General features: G+C 38.0%; 2 protein-coding genes across 2 annotated transcripts in view; both read right to left on the reverse strand.

Annotated features, from left to right (window-relative positions):
• b4galt2 (UDP-Gal:betaGlcNAc beta 1,4- galactosyltransferase, polypeptide 2) overlaps nt 1-3,899 on the reverse strand; it is a 160,134-nt gene extending 156,235 nt beyond the window's left edge. The window contains exon 1 of the mRNA XM_044015042.1: nt 3,425-3,899. The gene's annotated coding sequence lies outside the window, so the exon portion shown is untranslated. The remainder of the gene's footprint in view (nt 1-3,424) is intronic.
• Nucleotides 3,900-4,982: 1,083 nt separating this feature from the next.
• On the reverse strand, nt 4,983-11,676 carry atp6v0b (ATPase H+ transporting V0 subunit b). Its single transcript, XM_044015038.1, has 8 exons — nt 11,386-11,676; nt 9,925-9,973; nt 9,546-9,629; nt 7,981-8,058; nt 7,349-7,418; nt 7,163-7,214; nt 6,877-7,067; nt 4,983-6,749 (listed from the first exon to the last, which is right to left on the reverse strand). The coding sequence occupies exons 1-8, from the start codon at nt 11,468-11,470 to the stop codon at nt 6,723-6,725; spliced, it is 636 nt and encodes a 211-aa protein (XP_043870973.1). The 5' UTR covers nt 11,471-11,676; the 3' UTR covers nt 4,983-6,722.
• Nucleotides 11,677-15,082: the final 3,406 nt, after the last annotated feature.

Below are 15,082 nucleotides of genomic sequence, written 5' to 3' on the forward strand. Positions count from 1 at the left end.
TGAGATCCTCCTAAATATTTTCATAGATCCTTAATTGGTTTATTCTTTGAAGCATGAATATTAATCTATATGTATGTATAATATAATCTACATAATTGCAATGCCTTGTCTTTAGTGAAGTAAATACACACAGTCCCAGCCATAACAACAAAATTAGATTTAAAGGAACATGGTACAGAATTGACATAATCATTTCTTTTGTTTTTTTTTGTTTTTTCGGGCCAAGTGTTATCTCCTAATTCTAGTAAGGTTTCTAGTAGAGGATGGGTTAAATACAGAGAAGGAATCTCCCCTGCGGGACTAATAAAGGACTAATTTATTTATTCATAAAAAAAAGAAAATAAGTGCAATATATTTCATTGAAGTCTTTGCAACAACCTGCAATTCTCATCAACCTCGTCGCAGCTGTTGCAAACCAGTTCCAGCTTTTGCCACGAGTGAAACTGTGACCTTCTGCTGCCAGATCAGCCTGATTAACCACAAACACACAGACACCAGCCTGACACCTGTGATCTAACAGCCCCATGTCTAACTGACAGGCCTCAAGGTAAGTCACAGACAGCGCAGGTTCTTACAGCAGATGTTCCAAAAATGCCTGAGCGGTGTCGCTGCTCATCAAGTGAACTTAACTGGACTCAGATTTGTGTGTTTGTGCGCTCTCAGACACACAAATGGTTTATACAAACAGCAATAAGAAGCTTAAATCAACATCAAAGCATATCAAGGCCCACTTGCTAATTAATGTTCTACTCAAGCATCCCAGCGAGACGTGACAGTTTGAAAGTGAACAAAAAATGCACAGTAACAAAACCTTGAGACTGAAGCACTTAAATAAAACTAAGCAGTAATCATTCATTATATTGTATGCACTTGCTTTCTTCGGTAAACAAATACAGTCAAACTCTGAACAACAAGCAGGCAAGTGGACTTTTTTCGTTGACTCTGAAACGTTCTTTTAGGTTGTGGTCACGCAAGTGAGATGAGTGCAGATTACAGATAATATCTGTGGACGCAACTAAATTATAATACAACAAATGCAACAGATGGCGTCTCGGATGGTCGACTGATCTGTTGACTCTTTTGTGCATTGGTCAATAAAGAAATCACTCAAAATTGTATCAACAATAGTTTCCAAAAGTGCTAAACTTAGTTCCTCAGTTGGGAGTTTTAACTGCTTTAATCTTGTTTAAATATCTTTTGAGTTTTTGACTTGAGGAAACGTGGACATTCCTCAATATTCTCTACCATTTAAATCATTGTTCAGTAAGAGTAAATAATTACTCTTAAATAAAAAAAAAAATATGAACACTGACGGACATTGTGCTCACAACAAATTAAAATTTAAAAGTATGACAAAAAACCCCACTAGACCAAAAAACAAAAACAACTTAGTTCCTGTTCAAAGTAATATTGTTAAAGGTTCAAACTATGCTACTACAGCTTTTATAGCCGTAGCCTTGATGAGTTAGTTTGTCATAAATGAGAGATATATATCAGATTGGTGCGGAGCTTCTGCCTGGTTAGTTTAAGCCTCACGATAAAGAAGAGACACCCCCTCCTCCTCCTCCTCCACATCCTCCTCCTCTGTCTTCGTCTACCTCCTGCTGTCTCTCATATCACCAGTGTAAAGCTGACTGTGCCTCTCGCTGCTCTCTGATCTCATTGTGCCGTTAGTGAGTCCTTGTAGACACGAGATGCTGTGTATCTCAGATTCTGTATTCCTCCTTATAAACAAAGAGGGAAATACACCAACGTCTGTTGACATCCGTGGTAAAAAAGTGGATTTTTAGAGAGCTTTCAATGAAAGTCCAATGGCTGCACATTGGCATGAACACTTCTTGTCACGGTTAAATCAAGTATGCTTGTTTGTGTATATTTGTTTTTTTTATTGAGATGTAAATGGGTGGCGCCTTCTGTCTGTGATATATGTCGATTTGCTTTGTCTCTGTAAGATTTCTAAAAATATACCCAATTATCGATACAGAAGAAACAGGTGAACTAACATTACTAATGTGAGAGTGAAACTGCAAAAGGTGATAATAAACCTCTTAGGATCATTCCAACACCTACACGTCGCTAATATCTCAAGAACATAAATTGTTATTACTGAAAAGTCTTACAAAGTTTTTGTAACAAAATTATTTACGTAAGCAAAACAACTTAAGAAAAAACAAGTTACTAGTGTTTCAAAAAACTAGACTTGTGAGACCAACTCATTTGGCAAAAGGCAATGTTATAAAAGCATGTTGCTAGGTATATAAATTATAAAAAAAAATCTTTCTATGAGCAATAATGTCATAAAACGTGTAACTAATACAAAATGCACACTACAAAACACACTTGCAATATCACATACAGAATGTTGCAAAAAGTTGTAAAACTTAGGATCCTTTTTAAAAAGTGAAAAAACAAGAATATAAGATCTTGAATTTACTGGAAAGATGCAGGCTCCCCCTTGTGTCATTTCAAAATAAATCACAAGGTCTGTATGTCGACAGCACTTTCGCTCATGTCACTCACATGAAGAAATACTGACTATTTTCTCCATTTACAATTATCCCAATAATGGAAATTCACTCGGGCTGAGAAGATTTTCATCACAATTTGATTGCATCGTGACACCTGAGTGCGGGTTTGTTGATTTATTGTGATAGCGTCAATATTTCAATAATAATGTCATTTCCCCTCCTTAAATTAAAAGTGAATGATGCACATCGCACGTCTGACATCTGTCCAAACTGAACGGGACAGTAACATGTACAACAGAAGGTTTGTTGTTTTTAAAGTTAACTGCTACATGTAGCTGCATCTACTAATAATAATAATAAAAGAAATACAATCACACCAAGTGAACAATAAGGTGTTTTGTGTGTGCGTGTTTACTCTCACTGATATGATCCTTTAAAGCTGGATTATATAAAACTTCCAATACTTGTTTGAGGTAAATTGGCAACTGCTACTTTCAGCTGTTTCTGTTCATCAAGCTATAGTAGAAATATCATAATCATTATATAAAAACATGAGGATGGGTCTATTTTTGACTCTAAATTCCACTATGATACACTTAACGATCATGAGTGTTTCTGTTCATTTCCATAATATTATTACAGATTGTCCCAGTCCTGTGTGTCAGCTGATGAGTTCAGGTTCACGTTCTGTAGAAACAGTGCAGGGAGGCTGAATGATGGCGTTTGAACAAACGCTGCCTGTTGGTGCAAACGTGCATGATAACAAAAAACCGGACAGGAGGACAAAAACCATGGAAGTCTGCGGCTCCAAAAAAAAAAGCTCCAGTGGAAGCAGAGGGACGCCGAGGACAGTGGGACAACCTACGTGTGCAAAACTGAGACGAGGGGGAAACAAAGAAACGCGTGGATGCTGAGACTGAATCACACAATGCATCCCAGAAAAAAGCAGCACCTACCTTGGTGTTGTCAGGCGGACACTCTGTCTATCTTTGCATCTCCTCTGCTGGAGCAGCGCTCGCTCCGTTCACATCCGCCGAGAAAAGAACAATATTGTGTGTAAAGAAAAACTGGAAATGCATCTATGTGAACAAAAAATAAATAAACAAATATTAACTGTATAAAAAGAGTAGATAAAAAAAAAAGAATAAGCCAGTAGAAGCTGAGGCTCGACTCTGCTCAGGATAACTATATTCTTCTCCTCTCCACAGACAAGCTATTATGTCTGCTCTTCATCGGGAACGAAAAAGCGAGGTGTTCGGCTAACCGAGAGGCTAACACATGCCGTGCATGACGGTATGTTTCAGAGTCCACAGCAGAGGGATGCTGTCCGCATGATTCTCCGTCACCCCCGCTGTGTTTGAGTGAGGATTAAAGAGAAAGAAGAGGAGAAAGATGCTCTGAGGCTGAGGCAGCAGCGAGCAGGTCCTTTCACTCCTGCTGCCTACGGAAGCTCGCGCGGTCCACCAACTCGCTCGCTTTATTCTGGAGTTCCTGGTGATGTACAGTATAACCCACTTTTTCACGACACACACAAGTAGACACAAGTAGAACACAGAGAGAATCTATCTATCTATCTATCTATCTATCTATCTATCTATCTACCTATCTAACCTCCTTAAATGTTGATTTTATTAAAACAATAGGGTAAACACACGTCTCTGTTTATCCCATTTTATGTTTATTCAATAAGTCTGCATTACCCCAGTGAATGTTTGGCAATTGAAAATATAATATAAACAATATAGTACTTTAAAAGACAAGGGGTTTTATATCAAAATATTCCATCACGGTATAGCAATAAAGACATTTACCACTATATGTCACAGAATTTCAAAAATAATCTTGGTGTTTTGATACAAACCGATATATCGTTCACAATAACAAAAAAAACACATTCATGATAAGAAATAAATACAAAATATACATTTATTTAAGTGGGAGGCCACATGAAATCGATTGGAGGCCACATTTATTGACATTATATATTGTATTCTTTAAATAATGTATTCATGTTGAAGTGTCAGAATCGAAAAAAAAAAACCTTTTCACTTACATGACTTCAATATATGTATTAAATGTAGATGTCTAAACACTGTAGTGAAGTGGCATAGAACGTTAATGCTTGTAAAACATCTTTGAAAAGTAAATATACAAATATGGTCTGTCCATAATATTATTCATAGAATAAAGAAAACATCAAACTTATACTACTGGAGAATAATAATACAATTTCTTTGATAAAACTGTATTAAATTGAAGGATGTTTGGACAATGTAGATAAAAGGATTTGTGAACAACTAAACGTTTGCCGTGATTGTACAGTTCCTTTGGGCAGATGTTGTGGTTCTTAGCTCCATCTTGTGGACATCAGGTAAAATTGCAGGCTGACGACAAAGGAGACGTGTGTGTGTGAGGAACTGGTTAAGTTGTCGTTAAGGTTAAGGTTAGGATAAAGCTTTAACTACAGTGTTATATTTGTCTCCAACTATACACAAAACAATCACAAACAAGATCTCAACTGAACCATTTTATTTTCTCAGGGACATGTATGAAGCCAGAAGGAAGATTAAATTTGCTTTCTCATATCACACAATGTCAAAAACATTGAGTTATTTTCTGATCACCGTCACATCAACATAACAAACACACGTTACCAACTATTTATTCACTGACAGCCAGGGGTTTGGTACAGAGCCTGGTTTAAATGTGCGTCTGATCCAGGTTCAATTAGAAAACCATCATGTGGGCAAAGATGAGCTTCCGGCGAAGACAACTTTGGGAGATAACTACATGTTCTTTTCAAGGGTTTGTTCTTTCTGTCATAAGTTCTTGAGCAGAATCAAAGTCAAATCACAGGGGTAGCTGTGGTCTGGAGACCTCAAGAACAAAATGGGTTTCAGTACGTGTCAAAAACATTAGACTGAATACTGCAGCACTTTTGCACATGGTGACCTCTTCCATTTTATTCTAATGTCGGCTTAATTATCAGGAAACTTGCCAAATAAAATATATATAACCTGATTTACCAGATTTGTAAGTTAACACACACGGGATACAGTCGAAACAAAGCAGCATCCAGCTTACAGGAGCCTCTGTACAAATTAATATCATACAGCTATAATGGTGCATTTAGTGTAATGTACCGAGGGTCCAACATCATCTGCTATTCAAAGTAAACTCTACACACACATATCTCAGTTTTTTTTTTGTTTTTTTAAAACACATGAAGGAATCTTATGGAATGTCAAAAATATTTAAAGATGCAGACGTGAACAGTTAACATTCAATACAGTGTGTGTTTGTGTAAAAGAAAGACGTTCAGATTATGAATCCAAAGAGCTGCTTTTGTAAGGGAGTCGATCTTTTTTTTTTTACAGTCTAGGTCACTCGAGATTATTTAAAATACAAGTCTCAGACCAAAGCGTTTCCATTAACACCTCTCGCTGTTAGTACTTGACTCCTCGTCTTCCTGGGTTTCATTAATCCTTGTATATGTGAGTGAAAGTGATGAGGCTAAGACAGAATTGAAAAAGCGGGAAAGACGCAGAGGGAAAAACACAGCAGCTATGATTAATGAGTTGTGCCCAGACAGTTTCAGGAGGTAAGGACATTAATGACATATTTAGAGCAGGTCTGCTGCTGCTGCTGCTGCTGCTGCGATTTGTCCCCCGTCACATCACTAATGATTTCAGACCAAGATCCTTAATTTTCTACAGCAGGGAATCTGACAAATACTGTATTTGGGCCACGATGTGGAGTAAGGACCACTTGTTAATTAGTAAAGAACAGATAAAGAAATAACAAAACAAAAAAAACAGACCAGGCTACAAACACAACAATTAACACCCTCATGCTTCACAGGAAAATAGAAAAGAAAAAAGGAAAAAAAGAAAATCAATCACAGATCCAGCGTACACACACACGCACGCACACACACAAATATTTCAAATACTCTAGTGTAATTTTTAACTCATCATTCATCCAAAAGAGGTCAGGCAAAACGATGCCACTGACTGTTGACTGGCAATAAATCGAAAATGTCGAGTCCCTCTAAATCATGTACATTTTTATTTGTACGGCTGCTTCAATCATTTAATCCCAAGTTTTCTTGCTTAACCTCTGCGTGTATGGATGATGGTTAAAAATGATACCAGGCAAATAGAGACATTTAAATAATTTACGATGTATTTACACAATAATCCATCTTTTTTTTTTTCTCCGCAGTGTCCATCTTCTCAGTGTGGGAATGGCTTCTTAGTCGCCCATTTTTACTTTTGACGTCTGTGGGAGGGAGGGGAAAAACAGAGGAGTTATTGAAACCTTTTAAATGCAGCAAACAGCAAAAATCACTCTGAAAGACAAACATTTTTATGTTTGTTTGTGGGAATAATTGCTTGTCTCAATTCACCTGCAGAATGGCTACAATAACTCCGAACAGGCCGATGGCACTGCCAAAGATTTCTACGATGAGAATCTTTACGAAGAGGCTGGCGTTCTGGGCGTCTGCCAAAGCTGCTCCGCTGCCCACAATGCCGACACAGATGCCACAGAAGAGGTTGGAAAAACCCACAGTCAGACCGGCTCCAAACATAGAGTATCCTGGTAGTCGGAGAGATATTCATCATGAACTAGGCACATGTACAAGTGTGTTCATTTATGAGGCGCATCCACTAACTTTATGTCACTTTTCTTACCAGCTTGGTAGTTCCTTGCTCCAATGGTATCAGGGGTTGTTCCACTGAAGTTCTGTAAAAAGAAAAACATTTTTGTGAGAACCAACCAGCCATCACTGGTATCCAGCTTCATTTAATCAAGTGTATTATAGGTTTAATGTCAGATTTTTGTTGAATCATCAACAATAACGATGGCTATTTGCTTACCTCGGCCATGTTGCTGATTACAATCGCCATGATGATCCCATAGATCGCAACAGCTTCACAGAAGATGATGCTGTGGAGGGAGACATTAAAAATCATATGAAGCTGGTAGCTGGTACAAAGCACAGCTTTAGACTAAACTGTAACATACTGTGAACATGGTTTAGTGCAGGGACTGTTCACTAACTAACCTGACACTCAATTTAATGGCTGCAAAGAATTAGATTCACTTATGTCAGCAGGACTCTGCATTTTCCTGATGTATGGACAGTGGATGTATTAAGTGGTATCATTTTCTTCTTATTATACAAGAGATTTATGGATGTTAGAGAAATTAATATAAACCTATATTTACTTTGGCAAAATTCTTCATTTAGAAGCAGCATTTGAAGCAGAACTGGTCATTTTTTCACCTTTAACTCTACGTTACTCCTCCTAGCGCAAGACATTTAACCACATCAACTCTGAAGCTGTCAAACCATCGTAAAAATCCTGCATAGCTCCGCTTTAAATGTGTTTAAATGACTTATACTACACAGCTGAGCATGATATGCAACTAAAATATGGATATTGACATAAAAATACTTGTTCAATAAATGAAAATTAAAGTTAAAGCTTATTTTTCAGTGGCCTACCTGACCAAATTCTTGGTTTTGATTCGTGGAGCCTTGACACCTCCACCAATGATGCTGGAGCCAGTGATGTAAATCCCCCTGAAAAATAAACACACATTTTGAACATTATGGAAAACTATCAGGTAATATAAGAGGATTAAGGAGAAGCATAATCAAACATCTAAAGATCATTTAATCAGCTACATGGCTGGAAAGCACAGAGAGTGAAAAAAACGCTACTTCATAATAGCAAAAAGCATCAAAGACCCTGAATATTGAAGTCATAAAGCACAAGATACACTGCAAACAGTAGTGATGACAAACCCACCAGAGCAAATTTTATCTCCAATGCTCATAGCGGGAGGCTACAAATCTAAAGTATGTCCACGATATGTGGAGATGGGCAAACAAATGAGACAAGGCACTTCTTGTTAACCTTAAATGATGTGAACAAGAGAACATGAGGTCAGGATCTGAGGTGAGGACAGAAACGGTGAGATTGTTTGGTGTAACACTATTATCCAACTAGATGAGATACAACATGTCCAAGCCCAGAAACAGCTGCCCACAACATCTGAACTGTGTGTAGCCAATAAGCCACCTGTAGCAGCTGATGTGTGTCCTGTATCTTTGCCTCTAGTTGGCCCTTATCAGCAGCTGTTCAGTCAGTTCTGATTGAGGAATCTCATCAGTCACTGAAAGACCATTTTGACTGGTTTTTAATCAAACCAATACATTATATAATCCATTTAGTGCAATTCTCCCCACATTTTACATCCCAATTCTGACTGACTGATCTACTTCCACAAACCAGCTACACTGGGCTGACAGCAGTGCAAACTGTAGAAAAGCTTTAACAATAGTATTACATTACATTACATTACATTACATTACATGTCATTTAGCAGACGCTTTTATCCAAAGCGACTGACAAAAGTGCATTTAAACATTTGGGTACATAAGATTAAAAAAGGTTGATTCATTTTTGTTTATCTCTCTGCAATGTTCTGTCAAGTATAGAAGTGTCATTCATAGGCCCTGAACTGACTTTATAATACATTCTAATGCAATTTTTATTAGAAAATTTGAAGCAGTTTCAAGGCTCTGTATGAGTCATCAGATTTTTCACTGATAGTCCTTTTAGTCTAGACATAAATATTATGGCAATGAAACATTCTTCAGACTCTGACATTGCATTAAATGGCAAGATTTGATTTTTTTTTACAACAGTGAAACAAATGCGACATGCATGTTTAGGAGAGAGGAGATGAAGACACTAAAAAAGGCTCAGATCAGAGAGGTAGATGGTTTGCCAGAGAGACAAAAGAGATATAAAAGGGACTAGGCTGCAGTTCATTAAAAAAAAAAAAAAAAAGAGGAAATATCTTCATCATAGGGAAACTCTGAATTGTTCCTGTTCTACTATGATTTTCCAGTTTTACACCATATTATGTTCTTTCAAAAAAGAGGAAATTGAATGAAAGAGCTGTATATTTAAACTTTCAGGTGTAACCATCTCTGCTGTACATACCGAAGGCTGTAGAATACACTTCAAAACATGATTTTCCTTCCTGTCCAGTACTCACCAGGCAGCTCCCACCACAGATAGAGAAATGGCCAAGCCAATACCCAGATTGGCCCACATGAAAGGAGAAGTCTCTGTCAGAAACCTGTGAGTAAAGACATACAGCCAATGAAGACTCTCAATATGCAAGTCGCTGGTGTGATTTCTGGAGTGAAAGCAGGGCAACAACAAGCTACATTGTTACCCTAAACAAGTATATTCAATTACTATAAATATTATTCTAGTGTTGAGTATAATAAAATGGCAAAGATTAGCCAGACTATTCAGCTGACAGGTTAATTGGTCCATCTCTAGCAAAAACAGCAAAAGAAGTATGAAGTTGGAGCTATCATACCATCTCTGTTTTTTTCTAATTGTAAAACAGTACCATGACTACTTACCATGCCACATCAAAGCGGAACCCAAGGTCAAATATGGTGTAGCAGAGTCCTGTACAAAAAAAAAGAATTTCTTAATTTCCAAGTGACAGCACAGTACAGTTTCCCTAAAGTTTGAGTTTATCCTGCTTTAATACCATTATGTTTACTTTGTGGCGGTGTGTTTAATACATTTCTAATGCAGCCACTCACCTCAAAGCCATCACAGAAGTTACCCTCAGGCCAGACACTTTCAGAATTAAGGGGACTCTATGTGACTATGTGTGTACATCTTACACCTTTCAATTTTAGGAAAATGTATTGCTTCAGTGGTTCTCAAAAATAATTAGAAAATATTATCAATATTGAGCTCTCAACACCATTATTGCCAACATTAAAATACAGTGGTGTAAATAGGTTGAACAAGTCAGCTACAGACTTCTCACAGGAGGCCAAATAATTTCCAAATTATGATTCCAAATAAGTTCATTTGCTCTATCATCCTCCTCTTCCTCCCATACTTCAGACACTGGTATAGTGATGGAGGGATGGAGGTGACTCTTGTTATTTGTTAAATTGTCCACGCACATTTCATAGTATCTCCAGAGGAGGCTCACATACCAGTTTGAGAATCATGGCTCTAATTCCATACACGCAGTATGTACAGATGAATCTTTTGTCAAATGTTGTGTGACGTGTATGACACACACCAGTGTTTTGGAACAAATGACGTTCCTATCAGCTACATTAAGTTATTTGAATTCACACGTAAAGCAGAGTCACGTTAAGGTTCTACAGTATAGAAGTTGTAGCTTCAGTGTGATATCTCACGCTCACGTGAAAAGTGCAGCAGTTCCCTTTTTGGAACCGTTTTAAACTCAGTTAGTTGCACAAACAGCTAAGCAGCTGACGTTAGCTTAACTTGTATGAACGACACGACCCATCATAAAAAAACAAAAACAAAATATAACACATGCTTCCACAACAACTCGCAACCAAATACCCCATTTTCTGATACAATGAGTCACTATAATTAAAAAATAAACATTGCAGACCACAGACTGAAGCGCTCACTGCCTCGGCTGCGACCCGTAAGTTAGGAGCTAATGCTAGCTGATAGCAGCTAAGCGCTAACTTACGCGCAAGATATAGCGACTCCTTATGAATTTTGGCTGCAAGGCATTTTTATAATTGGTAGCGGCGTCTCGTATTCTGGCATCATCCGGTGTCAGTGTAAGAATCACCTCATCTCGTGCTAACAAACTAGCCTGGCTCTTTAGCAGATGCTAGCGAATAAAATGGAAACAGTCGAAACCCGTTGTGATCCCATGATTTAGCCTGGTCCCTCATTCTAGCTGTCAAACGCATCACACCCGCTCGGCTAAGACGCCACACACACTAAATGTTAGACAGATCCGTAACGCAGACGTCTTCATTCATTTATGTATTCATTCGCAATCCTTTCGGAGGAAAATTAAATCTTACCGACGATTAGTATGGTGCTCCAGAAGGCCAAAGTGACCCCCGTGTAAAGAATGGCGTGTCCGTTCATCATCCACTCCAACAACATCTACCCGGCGTCAGAACCTGCAGAATCAGAGATGCACTTGGCTCAAATTGAGAATTTGAGGCCAGTGAAGGCAAAGTTCGCAAAACGATAGTGTTGAAAGAAGGAGCGATATGTGTCGGCCGACGGACGAGGAAGAGCATCAAAAGGAGAAGGAGCTGTGTGCTGTCAGCTGATCCTGCAACACTAGCATGTGACCAGGAACCGGAGGGCTGCGTTCGGTTATGTTTTAGTTTCGTCTCCTAAATATACATATTCTTTTAACAACGACGTATTTACTGTTCGGGAACATTACGTTTCGCTCCACCAGTGCAATCAAGTACGTTAACTCACGTCGGCCTACTGTATTTATTTTAGAGGGAAATAATATACTTAAGTGCTTTCAAAAGTGTGGACCACGGCCCTCTCGTGGACCGTGGTGGTACTGCAATTAGGCTTTGCTTTCTCCAGTTTACCAAACTACATTAAATCCTAATTGTATTATACTGTATTATACTCAGACTGTGTTATACTGTATTATAATTAGACTGTACTATTCAGACTGTACTATACATTTGGATATTTTGACTTAAGAGGAATTCCATTTTGAATGCAGGATTGTAGGTATTTTGACAAAGTCTACTGCTTTTTTTTACTTGAGTTAAGATTATAAATACTCCCTTAACCTCAGACTTATTACAAGAGCAAATTACAATCGCAAAACCCTTCCTGTGATAAGTTTTATAAGCCATAGATAGTGTAATTGAATGTGTCCTATAGCTGCAGTGCGGGATAGAGCCACTAGATGTCCCTGTGGTACTACAGTGGACAAGAACCTCTATATGTCAAATTCCACATTAGTTTTGCTGGTGTTTAACCACTGTGGCTTGTAGTTGCACAACACATTATGTGAGCTTTCTGTCTGTTCTTCTTACCCACACATCCGTTTGTCTGTCTTGTCTTCATTTGTTTTGCAGGTGTATATGAATGAATGATGGTTCTGATTCAAGAAAAATAATAACAGGCCACAGGTGTAGATGTAGTATGTGTAAATATATATTTTTTTTTTTTTGCAGTTTCATTTACATCTTTACTTGGATTTTGGCATAAAATATAAAATAAATTAATAAAACAGAGTTTCATTTACTGTAAGTGTGGGTGTAGCTTTGAGGTAATGATGTATAGTCAAGTATGGTCTACTCAAGCATCTTCACTTTTGATAATTGTTTATTGAATATACACTGTCCTGTACAAATCCTCTTTGAAGAGCAATACTAAAACCCAACAATACTCATTTACATATCCCTTAGATATCACTTATCCTTTTTCTAAAGCTTATCCTCATTATATTGCAACTGCAGGAGAACTCTTGATGCCCAACACTGACATATTGCCTAAAGTGTGTCTTGTTCTTTGGAGGACCTGCTTACATTGTCCTTCTAAAGTGACCCATATCTGATATCTGCATTTACACTGGTTTCAGGAGTAACACGTGAATAAATGAATACCCTAAAAAGTTAGTTGTTAGCAGAAACAGAAGTGAAAGTGGTGTTACCATGACTTTTAAAAAGCCACTCAAAGTCTTAAAAGGCATGAAACGTCAGCATGAGTTCACTGGTTTGAGCTCCCGTCCTCCAATACACAGGTTGAGAGAGTCATGTGACCGCCTTCAGCTAGCTCCAGGGTTTTAACCTCTTGACTCTAGCCTATTCATAATTTATTCCACCCGGTGAAGAGTTTTATTGTTGTATTTGCTTTTTAAATGTTATTTCCCTTTCATTGTGAAGCACTTTGAGCTGCAATATGAAAGGTGCCATACAAATGAAGTTTACAGCATTGTATTAGGTTATTAAATCGTGAGTTTTGGGACCTCTGACTAATGCACATATCTGATTTATTTCTCCACATACGACCTAACAATTATCTGGATCATGTGCTGCTTTTTCCCCCTGCTTACACTGCCACATGAAAGAAAACGTTCACAAAAGGGTCACTTGCACCATGCGGTATAAATGCGGCCATAATGCTTTCAAGAGCAGTCGTGAGAAGTCTGCTGAACAGTGGTTTTCTTTTCTGTCAGCCTGTCACCATGTCGCTGTCCCAAAAACAAGCCTGTGGACAAAAAGAACATCAATCTTTGAATCGGGACGAGAGCTTAGATCAATCCCTCTATTTTTTTCAGAGAGGTTACTGTTTGACTCCAAAAAATGTTGAAATGTCAAGAGTAGCACTTTACAGCAGCACTGCAAAAGCACAGTGTGAGGTTGTTTGTTTTTTTAATGCTGTGAAGCATGCAGCGTACACGACTTTATTATGAACTGGCTTGCTTCTCATGGCAGCAACTCAATACATTATGGCATGTATGGTCAAGCTGGTCTGTTGAAGATGAAAGTGAGCGTCAACATGGGTGATTAATGTGACTTAGAATGAGGCATGGACTGGGATCTACTGGGATTTTCACATACAATTAATTACATTTCAAGGATTTACAGCAAATGGTTGTTAAAAAAAGAAAAATATCCAGGAAGTGGCAGTTTCTTCTGGCAAAAAATACATTGTTTAGGTCACAGGTCAGAGGAGAATGGCCAAATAGTCTAACTTCACTGTTGTTTTGCTCAGAAACGTAGAATGGAAAACAGATAGAAGATCTTGCCTTATATGCTGCCTCTCTGAGGAGAACAGAACATATATATGTATAAACAGCTGTTAAAATGGTGAATATTGTGTCTTCTGTGTTTATTTACAACTGCTACAATTTTTCTATTTAACCCGAGGCTGTTTTTCTCTCACCCAAACAACTCCCCGTTCTCATATAAGCTGTCAGCGGAATGTTGTGCAGCCAAGGAATCCTGGATGAGGAAAAAACACATTTGTAAAACTGGCCCAGACTTAATGTTTGCCGTCATTTTCATTTATCTTGAGTCATGAACTCGGCCACAGTGACTGATCACTAAATGACAGGCAGAACCTCAGAGAAACCAGCATTGGACACCGTCCTCAGAGTTAATTTCTTTTAAAAAACGAAGATACTCTCAGAAGCACTCTCCATTCATCTATTAAATGCAACAGAGTCACAAAAACTGAGTGGAGCATAATCACTCGCTGGAAAAAATGAATCTCTTTACTATTTTCCTTGCAGTCTGTTTCTTTTCTGTCTCAACAATTCGCTCAGACATGCTCGCGATGAAGATAAAAATAAGTGATCATTAACTAAATGTCATCTGAGCAAATGTTACCCACAGAAATCAATGTCTAAAGTGGAAATCAATAAAGAAAGTGAATACTTGATACAATCCAGTCTCAGGAATGTAAGATGAAAATGTTATTAAATCATAATAAAAGAAATATTACTTTTTAATCAGAATCTTTTGGGCTCATGCTGAGGTCAGATAGGAAGTGAAAATATACTGAATAGCGACAAGGGGCGACTCAGTTTGAATGAAAGTATATTGGAAGATTTGTTTTTCTTCAATAGCATATGGTGTCAGATTTGTAAATGACCCATATTGGAATATGGTGGAGAAGTGGTTAGCGCTGTTGCCCAGTTGGATGGAACAAGGGCCATGGAACCTTGGTACACATGTGTGGGTTCTCTCCAGGTTCTCTGGACACTCAAATGGCACTTTTCCATTATAC

This window comes from Solea senegalensis, unplaced genomic scaffold, assembly GCF_019176455.1.
Source record: "Solea senegalensis isolate Sse05_10M unplaced genomic scaffold, IFAPA_SoseM_1 scf7180000012744, whole genome shotgun sequence".
NCBI lineage: Eukaryota > Metazoa > Chordata > Actinopteri > Pleuronectiformes > Soleidae > Solea > Solea senegalensis.

Coding starts and splice junctions, on each gene's coding strand:
- atp6v0b (XM_044015038.1), bottom strand. CDS start 11,470: ATGTTGTTGGAGTGGATGATGAACGGACACGCCATTCTTTACACGGGG. Junction 8,059..9,545: donor TCTGTGGTGGGAGCTGCCTG/GTGAGTACTGGA, acceptor TTTATTTTTCAG/GGGGATTTACATCACTGGCT. Junction 7,215..7,348: donor TAATCAGCAACATGGCCGAG/GTAAGCAAATAG, acceptor TTCTTTTTACAG/AACTTCAGTGGAACAACCCC.